The sequence below is a fragment of the Hibiscus syriacus genome, unplaced genomic scaffold (genome assembly GCF_006381635.1).
Source record: "Hibiscus syriacus cultivar Baekdansim isolate YM2019G1 unplaced genomic scaffold, ASM638163v2 tig00110338_pilon, whole genome shotgun sequence".
In the NCBI taxonomy this organism is placed as follows: Eukaryota; Viridiplantae; Streptophyta; class Magnoliopsida; order Malvales; family Malvaceae; genus Hibiscus; species Hibiscus syriacus.
Genome location: NW_024062691.1, coordinates 1,855,235 through 1,877,774, shown reverse-complemented (window position 1 = coordinate 1,877,774; position 22,540 = coordinate 1,855,235). Strand labels below are relative to the sequence as shown.

The 22,540-nt window shown below is 38.5% G+C and overlaps 2 protein-coding genes and 2 pseudogenes across 2 annotated transcripts; 1 reads left to right on the top strand and 3 right to left on the bottom strand.

Moving 5' to 3' along the window:
- The first annotated feature begins 6,853 nt into the window (after positions 1-6,853).
- LOC120120400 lies at positions 6,854-9,721 on the top strand (annotated as a pseudogene).
- A 4,916-nt stretch (positions 9,722-14,637) lies between these two features.
- Positions 14,638-15,414, bottom strand: LOC120120376 (small heat shock protein, chloroplastic-like). Its single transcript, XM_039140041.1, is given in 3 exon segments — positions 14,638-14,942; positions 14,945-15,043; positions 15,123-15,414. Coding segments are annotated over 3 exon segments (672 nt in total). The 5' UTR covers positions 15,391-15,414.
- Positions 15,415-15,793: 379 nt separating this feature from the next.
- On the bottom strand, positions 15,794-17,647 carry LOC120120393 (growth-regulating factor 7-like). The gene is made up of 5 exons (XM_039140054.1): positions 17,525-17,647; positions 17,191-17,343; positions 16,701-17,088; positions 16,272-16,610; positions 15,794-16,241 (listed from the first exon to the last, which is right to left on the bottom strand). Exons 2-5 carry the CDS (start codon positions 17,336-17,338, stop codon positions 15,908-15,910), a joined length of 1,209 nt encoding a protein of 402 aa, XP_038995985.1. The 5' UTR covers positions 17,339-17,343; positions 17,525-17,647; the 3' UTR covers positions 15,794-15,907.
- A 3,969-nt stretch (positions 17,648-21,616) lies between these two features.
- The window catches only part of LOC120120430, a 54,816-nt pseudogene continuing 53,892 nt past the window's right edge, over positions 21,617-22,540 (bottom strand).

Below are 22,540 nucleotides of genomic sequence, written 5' to 3'. Positions count from 1 at the left end.
TCTAGAGTTTAATAAAATATTATAAAATAAAAAACTATCCAAAATCAGTCCACAAGCTAGACTGTTATAGCCAAAAATCTTGTTTATCGGAATTTTACCAAAAATAGAAAAATCCCAAAAATCACTCTAAATTGAAATTCAAAATAAAATAAGCAAATTGCAAAAACTCCGACCGAAATTGGATTTAAAATGACTTCCTAATTGACAATCGAAATATTATCATAAATAGTAAAAAATATGGACAGCGTGCACGTCGAAAAGAGCTTTCCGGATTGGGGTCTTATGCACGATTCTGACACCCGTAGCCAAAGTTATGGCCAAAAGACTGAAGCACACTCAAAATGGCCCCAATGAGGAACATATCACAATCAATTCCCGCCTTTGTGCTGATCTGCCAACTCATAGTATCTCAGAGCCATCAAGGTGCAATCTGACAGCTCAGCATCATCTGTCTCGGATCCCTCTGCATCAGCTGGCTGAACAAGTTGATCAAGTTGACAACCCAACGACAGTAATGTGTAATGATTTTAATGTACCGAGGTGGGTTGAAGAACAATCCGTATGGCAACATCGCGTCCAGTTCAAGGGGAAGGCATTCATCTGCAAATCCGTTTGACCTTAATATGGAGATGACATCGACGCAACCATCTGTGCAGTTTCCATTTGACACGATGGCTTCAAGCTCTAGGGAAGGTATTCGACTGCGAGCTTTTTCGATCTGAATGTCGATATGCCTTCCAGTTCATGGAGGAACCATCATCTCCACCAGAAGAACCGCTTCGTGAGCCTGGTGCGGATGGTGCTGAGACTGGACTATTCATTCACCCAGAATCACCGCAATTCAACTCTGATGACGATGATGATGATGATGTGGATGAAGTTCCAGCAAATGTGACACAAACTGACCCTCCAGCATACATGTATGAAGTTGATCATGGTGCAATGTATGGGCCAGAATTTACGGATATGCCTCATCTCGGAGACTATGGATATTACTCATCAAAAAATAATGGTGAGTTATATTTAGGCATGGAGTTTTCAAGGAAATAAGAAATGATGATGGCTATAAAAAATTACAATATCCGTAATTCTGTTCAATCGAGAGTCGACCGCTCCACGACAGAAAAATATGTATGTTACTATGCACGACACGAAAACGGATGTAATTGGATGGTTCGCGTATCGGAAAGGAAGAGGAAAAACAACAGATGAGAACATATCACAATCAATTCCCGCCTTTGCGCTGATCTGCCAACTCATAGTATCTCAGAGCCATCAAGGTGCAATCTGACAGCTCAGCATCATCTGTCTCGGATCCCTCTGCATCAGCTGGCTGAACAAGTTGATCAAGTTGACAACCCAACGACAGTAATGTGTAATGATTTTAATGTACCGAGGTGGGTTGAAGAACAATCCGTATGGCAACATCGCGTCCAGTTCAAGGGGAAGGCATTCATCTGCAAATCCGTTTGACCTTAATATGGAGATGACATCGACGCAACCATCTGTGTAGTTTCCATTTGACACGATGGCTTCAAGCTCTAGGGAAGGTATTCGACTGCGAGCTTTTTCGATCTGAATGTCGATATGCCTTCCAGTTCATGGAGGAACCATCATCTCCACCAGAAGAACCGCTTCGTGAGCCTGGTGCGGATGGTGCTGAGACTGGACTATTCATTCACCCAGAATCACCGCAATTCAACTCTGATGACGATGATGATGATGATGTGGATGAAGTTCCAGCAAATGTGACACAAACTGACCCTCCAGCATACATGTATGAAGTTGATCATGGTGCAATGTATGGGCCAGAATTTACGGATATGCCTCATCTCGGAGACTATGGATATTACTCATCAAAAAATAATGGTGAGTTATATTTAGGCATGGAGTTTTCAAGGAAATAAGAAATGATGATGGCTATAAAAAATTACAATATCTGTAATTCTGTTCAATCGAGAGTCGACCGCTCCACGACAGAAAAATATGTATGTTACTATGCACGACACGAAAACGGATGTAATTGGATGGTTCGCATATCGGAAAGGAAGAGGAAAAACAACAGATGAGAACTAACAGTATACAACGGTCCTCACACATGTTTGCTAGAGGGGTCAACCAAGATCATCCCAAATTGGACTCTAAAGTGATATGCCAAGCCATCATGCCCAAGGTAAAAGCAAGCTCTCATATAGCTGTTGTTGTGTTGATTTCAGTTATACAATCGCAGTATGGGTATATTGTCTCCTATAAAAAAGCTTGGTTGGCAAAACAAAATGCCATTGTCAAACTTCATGGCGAATGGAATGCATTTTACAACGAACTTCCAGGCTGGTTTAGGCTAGTGCGGAGGTTGAATCCTGGGACAATTATGGACTTCGAAACCTCCTATGCATACCATAATGATCGAGTTCTCCGTGATCGATGCCAATTCTACTGGGTTTTTTGGACTTACCCATAGTACGTTAATGCTGTCAAATACTGCAAGCCTATGGTCCATATCGATGGGACTTTCTTGTATGGAAAATACAAGCAAGTTTTATTATTGGAAGTTGTCCAAGATGGCAATCACAACATTCTTCCAGTTGCTTTTACTCTTGTCGAATGAGAAGATACAAATTCTTGGGCTTTTTTCCTCCGAAATTTACGTGTACGTGTTATCACGAGGGAAAACATCTGTGTCATTTCAGATCGCGGAGCTAAGATCAAAGCAGAAATGGAGTCTTTGGGTCCAATGTGGCAACCACCCTTTGTCCAACATAGGTATTGTCTCTGACACATTGTTGCGAACTACCATGGAAGGTACAAGAAGAATGATGAGCGTCAATTAATTGTGCGCATGGGTAAGTGAAACTGATGTAGTTTGTTTTCTTTCGATCGTTTTAATTTTGCAAAGAAAGCAAGTTAGTAAGTTATACATTTTTTGATCAGGTTACGAACTACTTCCTCGAACGTTTGAATAAATACTTCAAGATTTGCGTGCGAAGAAAGAGGAAGGATAGGATTACATCAGCCTCATCGATAAAGAAATATGGACGAACGCATATGATGGTGGATATCGATATGGACACATGACGACCAACTTGGTAGAGGCAATCAATTCAACTTTAAAGGGTGCACGTCACTTACCAGTAGCGACTTTGGTAAAGACTACATATTTTTGTTTAGGGGTGCTTTTTGCGAAGCTCAGGGGACAAGCTCAAACCTGGATGCAAAGCGGTCATGTCTATCACCCTAGATTAGTTACAGATCTACAGAAAAAAATTTCTGCATCAAATGAAATGTCTGTAACAAGCTTCTCTAGAAGGCATGAAATGTTTCGTGTCACAGAGTTACCGCGACCTCTTCAAGGGATTGAAGCTGTGTCTTTAAGAGTAAATCTAAGGGACAGAATGTGCGACTGCGGGTTTTTTCAAGCTCTTAAGTATTCATTCTCTCATCTGATAGCAGCTTGCTCGCATACACATCAAGACTATAACTATTTTGTGGATCCTGTATACCTATTATCTGAAGTTTTTAAGGTATACGAATTTGAGTTTCCCCCATAGGTAATGAAAAGACCCTGATGAGGTTCAAGATTGGCTTCCGATTATACCAAATCTGAGTTTATTGAGGGAGTGTGGTCGTCCAAAATCCAATCAAATTCATTGCGATATGTATATTCGAGAAAGATCTAGACAAGACAGAATATTTGAGCATTGTAGAAACCCAGGACACACTAGAAAAACATGTCCACTTCTGTTGCCATCAAGTAACAATTGATGAGGAAATGATGTATTTGTTTATCAAATAATAATTCTTGTACTTTAGTTTGCATTTACTTCAAGTTAATGTCATTCAATAATCGCTGATGAAGATAAAAAAACGATACAATAATACGAGATTGGACATTTGTGTTATATGTGATTATAATAAAAGAGATAATAAGTGACAAACTTAAGAAAGTTATCGAACAATTTGGTATTTCAAAATAATTTTAAATAGAACAAACTTACAATAAGTATTAAATGATAAATGATAACCAAATTACAATAATTGATATTAAATGGTAATAAACAAAATTAACTTAAATACATTAAAAAAAGTCAAACAAATTTAACAAAATAAAGTAAGTATTAAATGAGAAATAATAAAAAATTACAATTAAAAAGTCCAATAAACTAAATACAAATATAATAAAAATAAAATCTATCGATGCATGCGACACGAATGTGTTCCGTAGGGCGGTGGTTGTCGATCTCGAGGAGGATTTCTTCGTATCACTGGTTGTGACTCCTCGCTGTCATCATCATCACCGTCATCATCGTCATCGTCGTCCTAAGTAGGTACATTAGGTTGATAAGGAGTTGATGACGATGAAGCACCTCCATAGAATAAGGATCCTGGAGGTGTATGACTGACTATCCCACCGGCCTGCGAAAACTGGAAAAACTCATAAAACCCAGACATCGCTGAGTGTGAAAACTGTACAGGAGGTGTCTGTGCTGCGGCCATGGGTGATGAGGCTGAACCCGCCAAATATCCAGCATATGAACCCCAAGTTAGATCTACAAACATATACCTATAATAGCCTCCAGGAGGGGTCATCTGTGACGGTGGCGGCGACGGGGTCATAAAAGCAGGTGAAGGTGGCGGCATCTGGTAATAGAAAGGCGGTAGCAGCATCATATATGGTTGCGGTATATAAGTCGCTAGATACGGTGGCTACTGTGAAGGTCCTGCTGGTACAGCTGAGGATAAACCGGAAGCACCTGCTCTCCGTCCACGAGTCGGGGGACGATGGTGTTGTGTCGGTGAACGTCTCTGTCGACGTCGTGGAAATGTTTACCCTCTTGCATCCTCAGGAAGCAGAAACAGTTTCCCGTTACTGTTGAACCACTCGTAATAACCGTCAGCAACCATCAAGAGGTCAAGTAAAATGGGCTCTCTACGGGGAAGGCACCGACGTCGATCCTCCCATAACACGACCCACGCATGCTGCCTCACCAGCCAATCTGTATCTGTCTTGCCGCGTCTATCTGTGATATGCAACTCATCCATATTGCGAGGTGCTTTCGAAATTGGTTGAAAACAACCAAATTGTCGGAGAACGCAATCAGTGGAGTGTCACTCGACGGTTGCATAACTGATCAAGGGGACCGTCGCCATCCAAATATCTGATGGGCCCCTCAACTCAGGTGGGATCATCACCCTCACATAATCAGTAGAATATGACACCCATTCAAACTAAAACAAATATATATAATTTTTATCAAAATAATAATCTAATTATATAACTATAATCTAAAATTGATTTTTAAACATTAAAATTAATACATGTGTGACAGCCTTCTAATCGATTAACACCCTAAATTTTTTTAAATCATCAGGTAGCTCCTGATGATTTTTCCTATCAGTAGACCACCTATTCAAGAAAAATAATTTCTTATTCACTGTATAAAATTATTAATATACAAAATCAGTTTTATAATTACCTCAGGAGTAGCGGAAATACGAATGTGTTCTTGACAACATGACATAAAAAGGGCAATTGATACCATGCCCAAGACTACAGCAGCAGGAGACATCCACCGATAGCATTACGCCTGTAGTCAATGGCTCGACACATCTCCCTGTACAGGCAAGCCAAAACTGCCAAGGCCCAACTGAGTGATCTGGCCAGATGAAAGTCGCCAAGATGTTGCAACCACATACAGTGAACTTGGTTACGCGATTTGTCCGGCATCAACAACCCTCCTATCAGCTGCAGTATGCATGCTCGTGCATACTGTTTAACTTCATCGTCAGACGCGTCCTCGCTCAACTCCCGAAAATTGGCATCTAACCAATTTAACGGTATCCGTCCACCGTTAAAAATTTTCAGGACACGTCCTAGACTAACCCGACACAAAGTAGTCCAAGAACGGAAGCTATCCCTGATATCACACCTCCATCCATCGGAAGCCCCAGGTGCATAGAAACATCCTCAAGCGTGATTGTGCACTCTCCGCACGAAAGATGGAATGTGTGGGTCTCCGGCCTCCACCGCTCTACTAAGGCAGAAATAAGGTATGGTTCTATCTTACAGTGACCATGATATCTACCTAGGTGACCGAATCCAGCCTCTACTAAATACGGCATTACACGAGTAAGTATAACTAACTTAAGGTTCCTAATAAAATGATCTAATATACGGTCTCTCTCCTAAAATATAAATAATTACACAAATTAATTTTTAAATTAATAATCATGCATTAAATAAATTAATTAATTAAATTAAAACGTTAAAATGTTACCGTATTAGCAAAGTGTCGAGATATATGATTTTCATCCAACCAAAGTAAAATGCCTTCCATTTTATATCTGCAAAAAAAATTAATTAAATAAAATATTAAACAATTAAAATAATTAAATAAATTACTAAAAAATACTAAATATAATAAAATATCTTAATAAGATAATATGAGAATATTTGAGAGAAGTTGAGGGTATTTAGTATGATGAAAGTGATTGAGAATGGGGTATTTATAGGGAGGGATGGTGGGTGTGAACAGGCGGGGTAATTTGGTAATTAAGGTATAGCGCGCCGTAGGGGCCGCGTCTTTCTGACGCGTGTCAGAATCACAGGTAAAGCGCGGCCCCTGCACCGCGCTATATCCTTAATTACCAACTTGCCCCGCGTCATACACACGTGCATCCATGTCAGCATAAGGCTCATCGCGGGGGCGCCTTACTGCAAAGGATATTAGATCGAGAAATATAGTTAATCGGTGTTAAATTGATAAATATAATTTTTTTTTTTTGAAAAAAACGTCCCGTTTCAGTCCACTTCCACCGTTGCAAATATCATTCCTTTTTAGCTGTTAATCATAGGATATTGGAATTTAGAACCAATGGTTACAAATTATTGATTCTCAACCGTTCTTACTTTCCATGTTTCCCCCTCTTATTTCTCTTTCTACAAAAAGCCAAAGCGGACCCTTTGTCCTTTCTCTTCTCCTCTCCGTACTCTCGCTTTCACCATGGCATCATCAAAATCATGAACCCATCTTTCTACTTTCAACCGCTAAGCTCATGTCTGGTTCTTCATCAAGCTCCAACCTTAAATTCTGTCTTTTTCCCCTTTTGTCGCCATATCTACACTTGCTGGTTTTTTTCCCTGAAGACTTCCTCAGATTTTCCTTGTACTTTGTTTGACTATGGATTGATCGGCTAATCTTATACTAATCTTTAATATTGTTGGGAGTTTTCTACCTAGATACGATGTTGTATTTGGTTCCTTTTTGGATAGCGTTTTTAGTAGGAATATTAGTTGGTTGGGCTTGGAAGCTGATGTGGGCGGGCCAGGTAACACGGAAATTGAGTTGCGCTCTAACCAAATTACTGGAATTCTCGTTGCCCTGGTCGCCATGTTTCAGCTCCTTGAATATGCAGTCAGACGCTTGTGAATCTTGGGCCATTGATAATGGAGACCAAGGGAAACCGCTCTCTGTTTCTCCTTCTGAATATGAAAGTTGCAGGTACTTCAGCTTCCCTTCAAAATTTCTTCAGAGTTTTACATTTTATGTTGGAGCTTGATTTTTCTTTGACTAAGTTGGGGCAAGTTTTTATTTTGTTGATCGTATACGTATATATTTTTAGTAGCAGATGCTCCACATCAATTGTTAATGAAGGTCGTTCAAGTGTCGTATCGGAGGAGGATTTGAAGCATTTATGGCAGCTTGTTGAAATGAGGGACGGAGGTCCTACATGGATACATATGATGGGTCGTTCTACTCCAAATATGAGCTACCATGCATGGCGGAGAGACCCAAATGTAGGCACTTTTTGCTTATGTTTGATAAGCTAATCTTTTATATATACATGGATTTTGTTAGACTGGTCCTCCTCAGTAACTGACCAAAACTGTCTTCGAGAATGCAACTGCAAAGATGGTGAGGGACTTCTTCTGGGACGATGAGTTCCGACCCAAGTGGGATGACATGCTTGCATATTCTGCAACTATAGAAGAACGTTCAACAACAGGGACCATGGTTGTTCAGTGGATAAGAAAGGTAGACTTCCTTGAAATTGAGGCATCTTGTTCTGCAACTAATTCCCCAAAGGGTTTTCCGTGTCTATTTTATTGTGCGATCACCGTGCTTGTTGATATCATATACTCTAACCGATAGTCAACATCTTGCCTTTCAATGCTTATTATACTTTCTTTTTCTAATTCTTTGTGGCTCAGTTTCCATTCTTTTGCAGTGACAGGAAATAGTCGACGGATATGGGAAGTAGATGGATCCTACTACTGTGTGACAAAAGTATGAAAAATCGGTTTAATGTTTTCGACAGAGTGCTAGAATTTCCGGACAAAATTCGTTTGATGATTTGAACTCAAGGCTGTAAGATTGTTAGTGAAAATTAGTTCTTCTGAATAGTGTAGGAAGATGATCATCAATGTTTTGGTCAAGAATAAAAATAGGTAAAGAATCTATGAGAAATAATGTCACGGATCTTGAAATGAAGGTTGATTCAAGTTGCCCTTCTTTCTTCTTCTGTTTCCACCTACATTGGCCATATTTGTTGTTGTGGTTTCAACTCTAATTATTTTGTTTCAGGGAGTTTCAAGCCCTTCGATTCCACAACGTAGCAAACCTAGACGTGTGGACTTGTACTATTCAAGTTGGTACATCCGAGCAGGTATGCCCGTCTTCTTTCTTTCGGTTGAGCCATTAGTTTTTCACATGAAGCTTTTGTAATCGAAGCACACTGGATCATTAACATTATGATTATCATAAGTTAGAAGCAAATAACTGCTGAAAATTGCTAGGATCAGTATCCTTAGATTCATAGATTTACTAGAGCTGAATGGATGAAAACTAAGGGGCTGTTTGTTTGGCTCTGAATGGAATCATTCAGCGTTGAATGTTGAACCATTCAGTATTCAGCGTGTTTGTTTCTCACCTCTGAATGATTCAGTGCTGACTGATTCAACAAAACAGTGTTGAATGATTCAACATCAAAGTACATTCTGAATGATTCAGAGTCATTATCAAACAGCATGTCACATTCAGAGCTAATACATACAGAGTCTCTGAATCATTCAGCATTTGAATCATTCAGCGCTTAATCATTCTGAAGTAAACAAAGAACCCTAAGTTTTCTCGTCATACGTCCAGTGGAATCAAGAAGAGGTAATGGCCAACTGACTGCCTGTGAGGTGTTACTCTTGCACATGAAGATATGGGCATCACATGGGAAATCGCTAAGCTCGGAGTGCGACAGGGGATGTGGGCAATGGTGAAGAAAATCGAGCCCGGGTTGCTTGCTTACCAAAAAGAAAGAGAATCTCTATCTTCGCTATCTCAGTCTGCGTACATGGCTCAAATCAACACCAAAATAAGTGCTGAGTACTTGAGATCTTTTGGGAAGCAATGTAGATCTATCGAAGTCTGTTATAGGATACACTTCCGGAAACCCTCTGGCTCCGAACATTTCAAGGGCCCTAATATACGGCAGTCTAATTGTTCTAGCTTGTAGTCTGGATCATCGGGTGTGGAGCAAGGTATTTATCTTTGGTACAGGTAGAAGGCTTGCAAACAGGGGAAATGGACTGAATTAGAGTGCCGCAAGGCATAGGGCTTAAATTTTTTTTAATGATAGAGGCAGAGGTTGCATATTTATGTTTTACCTATATGTATATTATGAACATCACATTCATTGATGGCTTTATAAACTAACACCGGGAATTCTCACATGGAAGCAGCAGAACCACAGGCTCATAACTATTTATCTGTTATGCTCAGTCACTTTCATTTAGGAATGGTATAAAAGCTTGTAATACAATATAGCATGAATTGATCAGCTTTTTATCACGATTCTTCGTCGGTAATCACTATTTCCATTTATTTCCTCCCTCCCCGATGAGAATCCGAAACCTTTTTCATCAGTTCATCTGGTATGATTAGGCATCCAACAAAACAGTTATGTTTAAACAAAATTTTCCCAGAATTGTGTTCATATGCAAGTGAAAACACTTTCAACCTGGTCGTCTAATCACTAATTCAACATATTTTGCTTTTCTTGGTAAATTTAGGCAAACAATGGCTGAATGAATGAACCAACATAATCTTCCCAATCTTTATAGGAAATATTCCATAAATATGCTATAAGGTAGATAAGAAAAGGAGCAAACAATATGTTGGACAACATCCATCAATGTCTTCAATATTCGCCATGAACCTCCAGCACAGCATGATGTACGAGGTTATCCAACGTTAAAAACCCACCAGGGTTTCAAAACAGTGCAAGCCGTCAAATTGTGGTGCCACCCTTGGCAGTGGTGCCACCCTTGGCAGTGGCGTGGTGTGCACCTTTTGGTTAGGTTTTGCCGGCATACTCCCTGTGGATGAACGAACCCCGCCTCCAAGTTCCTGAACATGTGAATCCATACGATTGAGCAGCAAAACACAATTTGTATACAGCAATGGAAAAGGCAAGTGGTGCTATAATAAATAAATACCTTGGCTCCAGAATGATTATGACGGTCAAAAGAATAAATCCCCACTGCAGCGGCTACTACAGCTGGGATTATTGCATACACTGTAACCGAAGCCATTTGCGTTTGAGAATCTCAAGTGTTTTTCAGATGATGCAGAGCAAAAATTTGGGTTTCTAATTATGATAGAAATAAGGGTAAAGGAATGCAGGTGCCTTGCGGATGAAGAGAAGTAAAAGCTATAAAGGAATTAACTAATAATACCATTGTCTTAACTTTGGGGTACTAATATCTTATAGGATAATTGTATTTACAAAAAGAGGCGTCGGTGCAACCAGGGCTTTATGATCTTATCCATGTTGGCTAAAAAGTTCAATTGGCAGCATGTCCACAGGGGAACCCACTTAGCTTTAGGATTTAGATATTCAAGACGCTAAACAACCACAGACTACACTACACTAGAAGATAAGGGTCTTCAGGGATAGAGTTTAGAATTGTGATTGGAAGAGGAGAGCATGTAATTTTATTTATTTTCAGTAAATTAGATAATAATATACTATAATTACAAATGATTTATATGTTACATATAAATATTAAAAAATTATATTAAAGTTAATTAATTATAAATGTAATGAATAATAAAAGATGTTAAATGAGGAGTGAAGGATAATCCTATTGGCAGCTAAGATTTGAAGCTTAATGGAACGAAAATAAGCCACGTTATGTGGGCCGCACCAACCACATAATGCCTTTGCTTCATATGTTTATCTCTCTCACGTACCAACTTCATTACAATCCCCGATGCTTCGGGAACTCATAACCTGATTTTAAGATTGATTTCTTTACCACGTTTATTTATTATTATTTTGATTTATCATGCTTTAGTCATTCAAATGAATTTGATACGTGATTTAGATTCGGAGATAGTTTTCTCACGGTGCTCAATACTGATTCATAATTATCGATGATCTTTCAGTAATTTAATCTCTTGTTATAATTTACTATTGATGCAGCTGGATATATTCGTATTTATATTTAGTTTTAATTTTTGGATTAGTTTTTAATATTTTTCTTTAATGTTTCTTACATCACATTGACTAATTTATTATACCAACAGTTATAAAAATGTCTTAATTATATGTTTAATTTATATTTACGATTATAAACATTTAATATAATTTTAAATATTTACTTTTTTAAAAAATAAAATTAAATGTTTTTATTTATATATAAAAACATGTGTTAAGTTCATTTTTCTATTTAGTTTGATCGCACGATTCATTTCACTATTTATGTACTAATTATTTGTGGAAATAATCTTTTGTTATGCTAAAATAAAACGTCATACAAAAAGAATTTATTTCGGTTGGAATTGTTAATGACGTGGTCCCTTGGAACATTCACATCCACCGCCAAAATACTTACACAAAGGAAAACGTGATACTTTGTAATTATGACTGAGATGATATATAAAGTGAGATATTTTTGTTCAATTTTACTAAATTGGTTACATGCTTTTATTAAATGATTCGATTTGAAATCGAACTTGATTTTTTAACGAGTCAAAAAAATTATTTAATATTAGACTCAAAAATATAGCGAGCAATTCGAAAATAATATACTAAAAATTTAATTTTAAAATTAAATTATTATTAATATTTATATATATATATATTTAAATGCAATATAAAATTTTAATATACTTGTTTAGATTCAAGCTTGAATCGAGCTCAAGTTCTAGCTTTAATCAAACTAAGTCCGAGAATATTTCAATTTTAAGTTTTTCAAGCTCGATTCGAACATCAATTTTAATTCCAAATTTGTGTTGAATTTAACAATTTTAAACTCATAAATTTTTGAGTTAAAATCGAACTCGACTCATTTACATAACTATTTGTAATCATAAGGTGGGTTATATTGTATGTGTTTTCACCAAAACTCTTTCTCCGAGATTTAATTACAATTACTCTATACTTTTGCCTTTTCTTTTTTAAAAGAATGAAAAATGGGTATTTATTTTAATCAAAATAAAAAATGCATAATTTAAATACTCGTTTATCATTTAAAATATATTCAACTAAAACGTGAGTTAAAAAGATCCGGTGGGTATGTTACACAGTCCACTTGACGAAAGGTGTATTTATGAATAAAAATTTGATAAAAGACTGATAGAAATTATTGACATGAATGTATCATAAAAAGAAACATAAGTAGATTAGATAAGAAAGGGGTAGGTATTTGAATGCCAATTAGTATAGGTTAATGAAATAATCTTATGTAATTAGTTTTTTTTTGTAAGGGTGAGAAGAAGTGGGACTGAAAGAGTGAAGAAACGGAGTTGGTGTCTCAAAAGGGCAAGTATATAAAATATTTTAGGGTTTGGATTTTAAGTGTTTATTTAGGGATGGCAACGGGCCAGATATTGATCCCCGTCCCCGCTTAAAAAATTGTGGGGATTTAAACGGGGATCCCCATCGGGTAATCGAGGAAAACCGCGGGGAAAATGATATCCCGTTTAGCATAAACGGTTATTTAAACGGGTATTGTGTCGGGTATATATATTTAAATTAAATATATAAATATTATATATATATATATATTTTAATTTTAATTTTAATTTATTAATATTATATATATATAAAATAATTATTTTTAATATTTATCGGGCCGGGTTTCGGGTAATCGGGATGAGGATTACCAAACCCGTCCCCGTCCCCATTTATCATCCTCGAACCCGACCGTTTAATTCGGTTTTCGATTTTTTCTGTCGTTCAGGTTTTTTTGCCATCCCTATGTGTATTGTATTTTAAAGGTAAAATCGTCTTTTAATATTAATATAAATATATTATATATAAGGGTAAAATACACAAATGGTCCCTCAACTATAGGGTGATACTCTTTGTGTCACCGACTATTGAAAGTTATAAAACGGTCCTCCAATTACAAGACATTGTTTTGTTAGGTCACCCGCCTATTCATATATTTCAAACTCATCCTTTTTTGTTAAAAAAATAATGATCATATGAGCTGGACATTGACATACTAACTAAGATATGATAAAATCATATTTTAATGATGTATACTGACACCGTTATTACTTCCGAACACAGTCGGATCTCGGCAACCCATTTTTCTCGGTGACGCTGCCTAACACCTCGATAAAGCTTGGTCAGTTTCGTTGCTAAACTCGTTTGTTTCATCGAAATCAGTGTGAGGCTAATAAACCTAGCCATATGGTTTGTGGGTTGAGAATTTTGGTCAATGTAACTAGGTTGGTTGGTTCGAAACTTGAACTAAGTCGGGACATGGGGAAGGGGAAGAAGAAGCAATTTTCGTAAAAGGTCAACAACTTCCATCAATTAGTGATCGGTCAACGTGTCAGGTCAGCTGTCAACGGGGCAAGTAAGCATTTAAAGGTCCAACTCATATTTCTGTCACAAATATTAACGGTTTTTAACGTGGAATTATCATTTTATTACAAATCTATAACTTTGGTGACCAATTTATAACTTTTGAAAGTTTAAACAAAAATTTATTCGAACTTTAGTGAACATTCACGTAGTTTACCCATAATAATATAGATGAATGACACCAAAGACTGATCGAAAGGAAATGAAGTGACATTGATTCAACTTTTAGTTAAAAATAATTAAAGAAGGGAAGATGCAATGATCTAAAAAAAGTTTAGGATGAAATTAACAATAAGATGTTTAATGCGAGTAGTCTATGATCAAGATTGAAATTGGATAATAAAATATTAAAGAATCTAACAATCAGTTGATTTAATGAGATACAATATTAGATTTCTTAAGAAAAATGTCTGGAGTCCAAATTCTAACATTTATGAATAGGACAAACTAAATTAAAAGAATCGTCCCGTAATAGACCTCCTCAAAATTTGATTTTGAATTTATCATATATCAATAATTAATTCAAAAAGTATATACAAAACAAAATTCAAGATGAAACTAGAAACATTAGATCATGTCAAGCAGGTGTTGTCTTATTTGCATCACAAACCTTGTTTTTCTGCAACTATTTTCTGAAATGGGTATGCAATTGGAATCGGCAGTACGTTTCAGCAGAAAAAGAAAAAGACCATTTTTGCCATTAGTACTTGCAATTACAGTGCTACTAACAAACTCAAGATCACGAGGTATAAACCAGCAAGCGTTTTACTGAATTTCTACATCAATAACTTTGCGTTCAACTTTAGTCTTAGGAATGGTGATGAAGAGAACTCCATTCTTCACCTCTGCCTTGATTTTATCTTTATCACAGTTGTCTGGTAGTTGGAGACGAGTATCATAGGAGCTGTAGTTCCTATTTCTCCAATCATCATTCTTTTCTTCCTTCTTGTGCTCTCCCTTTATAACCAGAATATCGTCCTTCACGGAGACCTTGACGTCGTCTTTCACGAGCCCCGGAATATTGAATCTCATCTTGATCTCATGTTCATTGTCGTTGATGTCTCAAGGTTTCGGCCCATGCTAGGAAATGTCATAGAATCCTCGAATATCCGGTCCATTGTGTCCAGCATTTGACGCATTGATCTCGTAGGCGACAAGGGGTCCAACAAACCTGCCATCGATGGATCATGTTATGATTCTCCGAATGTATAAAAAATTGCATCAGGTTAGGACTGAGCTAATACACATACCAAAAGGCGAGACGCGCATGGCCGATCGTTTAGGCCTCTTCTCAACGGCTGTCCCTTGTCCTTTATTATCCTTGTTAACGTGCACGTCCGCTGACGTGTCTTTGTTATGATCACCTGTAGCCTGTGTCCTTACAACAGACAACCAGCTGTTGGAAGAATTCTTGTTGGGAAGAGATACAGAGCATGGCATTATAGCTTTGGTGGAATAAGGCAGATTAGCCCTGTCTGATACCAATGCTGAAGCTGAGCAAGACAAAGTTAAAGCCATTACTATGACAGTCTTGGAGAATTGAGAGGTTTATTGTTTTGCCGATGGCTGTGTTTGAACTGATGGAAGAGAAAGGAAGAAGGTGAATATATATAGATGAAGGGAGAGAGCCGATGCCATGCTTTGCTCATGAAAGAAAAACGCTGGGGAAGTTTGGAGATGGATCCTGAAAGTCGGGAGTGAGGGTGTTAAAGTTCTGGACTTGTCCTTATTTGAACATATTTGGGCTTCCATGTATCCTTAATAGCAATTGGCCTCGTGAGATTGGGGCAAAATTCAAGCACATCAATAGAAATGACAAGTTGGCAAATTGTGGTGCAATCTTGGCAAAGCGAGTTAACATAATCATAGTAATAAGTTCTTACAAACATCAACTATTGAGCAATTGAGAAACCAAGTTAGGATTATATGTCATAAACCAACAACTAAGTGATTCATTTAGACCATACAAAAAAACAAAAAGGACAAATCCGTTTGTAGTAAAATTTGATATCGGACAAGAGGGAGATAATTTCCTTTAAGCCAGCATCAAACTGATCTCAGGTTTGACCCTGGAACTAAGTGCTGGGCTGCTACTACCACTGCTATCAGACAATGAAGCAAGAGCTTTATGTAGAACACCAGACGGTGAAGACGATACAGTCACCGATGGACTACAAGAGTTTTCATTTCCGGTGACTGGAGATGATAGGTTAGAGCTGCTTTTGGTGGCGCTCGGCCATAAAACCTCAGCTAGTGGGCCACCAGGTGTGGAGGCAGGTGCTAACCAACTTGATAGGTGTGATTTGGAAGCATATTCATGGTTCTCATCATACTCGCTCACTCCCAACCCCATACGGATAGGCCCCATCTCATTATCAGTGATGCTGTTGACTCCCATTGACAGGGAAAGTGATGAAAGAGAGGGTTTCCCGTCGAAGGCAACGGAGGCTTCAGCTCCAGTGTTGTCACTTGATACACCAGTAGACCACGCATCAATAAAGCCTCTACGTGTACCTTCAGCGGACTTCTGTAGCGGAACTATTTCAGAGTTGAGAAACCAAGGGCAACTATTGCGTTGTTGATGTACAACATTGAAATTTGGACACGAGATCAAGTCTAGAGGTTCCTTGTCATAAGCATTGGACAAATAACCTTCAGTAGCTGCCCCTGTTTGCATGAGATGATGCCACTGCTGGTCAGCCAGGGGAATGAGTTCATTAGTGGTCCAGTCCGAGGTCCTACAATGAGGGGGGATATAAGCCCAAATTGGTAAAAGAAAAGCATGATAAAAGCTTAAAAAAAACCACAAACGTGGTTGTTGAACTCACCTGGGTTCTTTGTAGGAAGAAACAGAGGTGAAAAGCCAAAAAGTTGCAGCTTTTAAACTTGGCTTGTCAAGAAACCAGGTGGTTTGGATCTGCTGGAAGGGGTGAGCAAGAGTTCCAACAAACTGAGACTGAGAAGCATTGTTAGCGAGAATGGTGGAGGAAGATGAAGGAAGAGCTTGACCATCGGTGGTATTACGAGTCCTCTTGTTACGAAGTTCCACAGGCTTTCTTGAACGTGGACGACCTCTATGCAAGTGTCGCTCACAGTACTTCTGGTCAGGCGCCACATCTCTAGAGCACCTCCATTTTTTCCCATCTGTTCTCTTGCACCTCCCTGGCTCAACATCCCTTCGACCTGCGAACCTTGGATTTAGAGCACCACCACCCACTGCCCACACAGATAAAACAGCAAAGTAAGATAATTTTTCACAATCGGAGTCATAAGCTATCAATAAAGACAAAAGAAATCGATGAAAAGAAAAGAGATTACAGGCAGAGTGGGAAGCAACCGAAACCGAGGGGATGAGGAGATCAAGAGGCACAGGAACGGAAGCGATCATGTATTTGTAAATCTTAACTTGTCTCTCAAGCTCCTTCCGCTGTGAAAATGTAAAAGGAAAGTCCAAAGATGCCGCCATCCCTCCTCCTGTTACACAAATCAACCATCCTCAATCTGTCTCCATCAAACAGACAAAACTTACTCTCTGCCTAGCTCATTGAATAAAGATGTCAAGTTTTTTCCTTCTGCTTCATTTAGAAAATAAGGAGGAAAGACATGATGGATTTTGCATTGACTAGAAGAGTAAAAGCAAGAAAATTTCTACCTGGGGATTTGAAGGTGGTGTGAGCAGTAGAGCTTGAAGTGGGGGAAATGTCAAAAGGCTGCAGAATCCTTACACCAACTGCACCGGCACTAGAAACAGCAGCAGCAGCAGCAGCAGCAGCGAACCATAATCACTACTAGCTAAAACATCGTATATATTACTGGTCTTAGGCATGTTGGGATCATCACCATAAGATGGAAATGGACGGTGATGATTCTCCTAGTTAGCCATGATCATCTTCCGAGGTACTAATAATGGAGTAATATACTACTTACTTGGAAGCTTCACACCTAAATCAACAGCTTTAATGCTACTCTACTATCTTTGGCTGCCTTGTCTTAAACGTTACACTCCAGCCAATGCTCATAATGAAACCACTTTCCCCATTTAGGAAACTGCTCTTTTTCATCGAATAAACCACGAATCTCCCCTAAACTGTCAAATAAGGTCCCCAACCACTTCACAACTCTATTACCCTTTTGAATACGCAGACAGTGGGGGAAGAGAAAAGAAGAAGAAATTGCAGGCAGAGATTATATGGTAACGAGTATCGTTTTCCTTTTCCTCATCGAAGGAGACCACCAGCTTATAAATCTTGTAGAAAACCAACAAATATGTCTAAAGTGACCAGGTGATATGTATAGCCCCAGAGTGTGGCGTGGATGATATGGGGTTTTAGATTTTCAGGAAATAAGGTTATGGGGTGCCGCCATTCTCGGCCTTTGCTTTGCTTCCATGCTTCCAACATTCGCACCACACAAGTAGACAAAATAGTTAAAGGCGTTTCTTTTTTTCTTTTTCTCTCTCTATTCTTTAATTCAACCGCCTCCCATATATTTTTTTTATAAGTAAGATTTTATTAATCAAGAGTAAAGTCAACAAATAACAGGCATCCCGAGAGGAATCGAAAACCTTGGGAGTCACTGAAGTTCTGCTGCCTAGCGGGCTGACTATAGTTGTTGGTTCCTTGATTTTTTCACAAAAAGTTTAGATGTTGACGTCATTTATGATTATATGTGTTAGAATAAGGGTTGTTGTTGTCTCAATTATAGTTGCCCACATAATTGATGGATTTAATGATTGATCGGACACTCACTCTCATTATGATTATCGTGGCATAATAAACATGTTTAATTGGCTGCCTTCACTTCTCTCACCTCGCTTAGCCTTTGTAAGTTCTTTAACATATTGGTGATAGCAGCAAGTTGGGCGGACATCGTATCTTTAGAATCTAGCTCGAAAGCTCCATATGATTTCGTCCAAGTCCAAGCCTTGTAGATGAAAATTGATAATCGTTGTTGGCAATCCTATCCAAAATGTCAAATGCCTCTGTTGGTGATTTGTCAAGTAATGTCCCATTTGCCGAGGCATCTAGCATCATCCTCGTGGATGCATTAACTCCATTATAGAACATCACAACTTGAGTCCAGTCGTGGAATCCATGATTGGGGCACTTACGAAGCAAACTTTTGTATCGATCCCAACACTCATACATAGACTCTTCATTGCCTTGGTGAAAAAATGCTATGACATTTCTAAGATGATTGTTCATATCAGGTTGATTATGCCGTAGCAAATTTTTTTGCACAAGTCAACCCAAGACCTTATCGAGCCGGAAGGTAATCCATTGAGCCATGCCCTGGCGTGATATTTCAAAGAATATGGAAATAACTTCAATTTCAGTGCATCTTCATGCACACCTTGTTGTCGAAAGCAATCACAAACCTCCAAAAATGCTCTAACATATTGTCTTGCATCCTCATGAGGAGCACCACCAAATTGTCCAAAAAGTCCAACATGTCGAACATAACTGGTTTGAGCTCGAAGTGGGCTGCCTGAATCATGGGTGCCACAATTTCGGGATTTAGATCGTCCATGATAGGGTTTAAATGATCTCGAATATTATGAGGCCTAGCTGCATTCCCAGCATTTGGAATTGCCTCAGCATTCTGATCTTCCTCTTAACCAATTCCTTGATTTCCAATTTGGTACATCTTTGCTTGAGCACGTTGAGTATGTAAAATAAAAGCCTGAAAAAGACAAGGAAAATAACAAGTAAAACTATACAAAAAAATTTGAACAAATAAAATAAAAATGCTATGGAAAAACTAATTAACTTCCAGTTGCCAATCTTCGGCAACGGCGCCAAAAACTTGTCCGCTCAGTATGAGTATTATAAATGAGTGCGGATATATGTGCAAGTATACACAATCGAACAAGTAATAAAGTGATAAGTTGAGAATCGTCTCCACATGGAATTGCAAGTATATACAAATGATAATGATGTGGCAAAATGGAATGACTGATGTGGAAATGGAATGATGGTGGTGTGGTAGTAATTGGATATGTCGTGACGAATGAAATTGTGATGCGTGGGAACAAATAGAAATGTCAAGGCAAAATAAAATGCAAATACTTGATTTAATTTATAGGACTTTGTCTTTCTCACACGACAAGCTACTATGGGAATGAGTGATAGGAGTCACTCTGGAAAATCTAAGTTTACTTCTCCGAACAATCTTATCTCTATGCCTTTTTTTCCCGACAGAGTATACTAAGGTGCTCTATGCTATCTCTAGTAAGGGACTCGACAGATTGAACATGCCCATGCAAAACCGGTTGGCGTAAACCCCTGCAGTGATCCTATTGGTTTAGATAACAAGATATGTCTTGGCAATACTTTTTTGCGGCAACATTAACATCTAACCTATCGCTCATGCACAACTCCTTTTAGTTGAATGAAATCTTAGCCTTATCTCTAAGGTGGATTAGGCCTAGTTACTATCTAGAACCCCTTGCTTATGTGGTTCCTCTCTAGTTTCTCTCGAACACTAAGGATGTGTTACCTAGGTATTCTCTCGAATCCTAAGAATCTCCTAAGGAATGGCTACTCTCGTAGCTCCTACAACCTTAAGGCACCAAGCTTCATAAACAAAACATATTATAGCATAGAAAAATAACCATTCATTGAAATGAAACTTAAACATCCAAAATGAACTCCCACCAAATAGGATTAGTTCATGGTGGGGTTCGAAATAAACAAGCACAAAGCAAGTTTTATCTGTTCCTTACAACCCAAGTGATAAATTATTAAAGCAAAGAACAAAGGAAAGAAGAAAAATCCTTCGACGTGCACTGCCGGAGCTTCCCTCAGCCACCACGAACTGCCCCCAACGAACTAGCTCCTCTCGAATGTCTAGAACGCTACTCCCTCAAGCTTGTCACAAAGAAATGCCACGGCAAGTAGGATTGCCGGAGAAAGATGAGACATTCTCTCTCTAACTTTTTAAGCTCAAATCTAGGTGAAACCAAAATCTTCTTCATTGTGGCTTCATCCTCTATTTATAAGGGGAGAAAAACCCTAGGACTTGGTGTTAAAATTCCTAGGATACCCCATACTATGCTTGATTCACGTGAGGATCGGGCAGTGGTCCAGCCTGTGTGGCTGGCTGAGTACCAGACATGATCATGCTGTAGCAGCCTAAGGATAGACAGGATCTGCAGAGCAGGCGACGCGGTCAGCAGGGTCAGCTGTTGCAGCGCTGACTCCTCCAGGCGGATCTTCGATGTGGATTTCTTGGGCAGAGGACACGGAGAGTCGAGGACAGTTGGTTGAAAAATATCTTCTTTCACCTTGTGCGCTTTCGAAATGCCTGTCGAACTTGGCATTTTTATTTAGCTCAGCAATCTCTTTATGTCACGACATTTCCTTTTCTCTTTTCCTTTCTCTCAATTCCTGCACATCATTAAACAAACACATTTCCCATAAGGCAACACTGAAGACAAATAAAAATGTCGCGGAAAACTGAATTCCACCACATGCAACTATATGCTCCTAAATGCATCTATATGGTTCTAAATGGGCTCTTAGACATTCAATAACTTAAGTGAAAAGATCCCAAAATGTGACCTTTTTATAGAGTTATCACAGCCACACAAAAGAAATGCCATTTTGGATGCTGATTTTTCATTCCTAACAGCTCTGAATGATCATCAACTGCATTTTTAGAGATTGTTTCATGCTTTTTGAAAATATCATTCCCATTTGTCACATGGTCAGAAGCAATTTATGAGAGAACTTTCTTTAGTCGGTTAGGCTACACAATCGGAGGCAACAGAAGGAAAAAAGGTCGATTGAGGAGACGTGGCTGCAGTAGCTGCAACGACTTTTGCAACAGCAGTTGTGGCTGCTATAATCTCTTGTGCTCCCTCTCGAAGCTGAATATAATCTCCATCGATCACAAATAACTGAAATCAGAAAGATGTTACAATTTTATAAGCATACAAATATGTGAAAAGCTACATTAAACAAACCTCAAAGTGCTTGCCTACAAAATCATCCAGCTTTCCATACTTTTTCTTGTAATCATGCCAATGTAAAGGTGCAAGCATTTTCCCCAACCTATTTGGTAGCTGCAATTCAAATATATAAGTCAAAACCATTTGTGCACAACTTAAATGCTATAGTAAGTTGACCTAAGTAAAATCATTAGCAAACCACAAAAGTACTAACCGTTGAATTGATCCTGATTCTGCCTCCATTTGGAATTGTGCGAACAATGCAGGGCAACAATGCTTTTTCATCAAGCAAAGCAGTCTCTGAAATCTTACCGGACATCAATGTATTATTCCGTCCAGTTGTGACTGACTTTTTGGGCAAAACAGCACCAGTACCATTGATGATTGTTGTTTCATTGGAATTAACAGATTGCACTGAAGTATTGGTAGGAGACAGGCTGCCAGCAATACTTATTTCTAATGTTAGATCTTGGTCCTCCAGCACATGATTTTTCAAGTTCAGCATATTCTGTTCCTGTCCAGTTCAAAGTTCAGTAGATATTACATCCAAGATTTCCAACAACTTGAAGACTGGCCAAATAGACAAACCTTGGATTCACAACTCTGTTCAAGATTGCTCAATTTCAATGCATCGTGAAATTGGGAAAAACCCTGTTGCAAGCTTTGCTCAGATCGGTTTCACAATGTAACTTGCATTAACTGAATCAAAGACTTACA

Excerpts from the sequence above, each read along its gene's own strand:
- LOC120120393 (XM_039140054.1), bottom strand. The coding sequence starts at position 17,338 with ATGGCGGCATCTTTGGACTTTCCTTTTACATTTTCACAGCGGAAGGAG. Across the intron at positions 17,089-17,190 it reads GGTTGCTTCCCACTCTGCCT|TGGGTGGTGGTGCTCTAAAT; the intron begins GTAATCTCTTTT and ends CTGTGTGGGCAG. Across the intron at positions 16,611-16,700 it reads TCTTCCTACAAAGAACCCAG|GACCTCGGACTGGACCACTA; the intron begins GTGAGTTCAACA and ends CCCTCATTGTAG.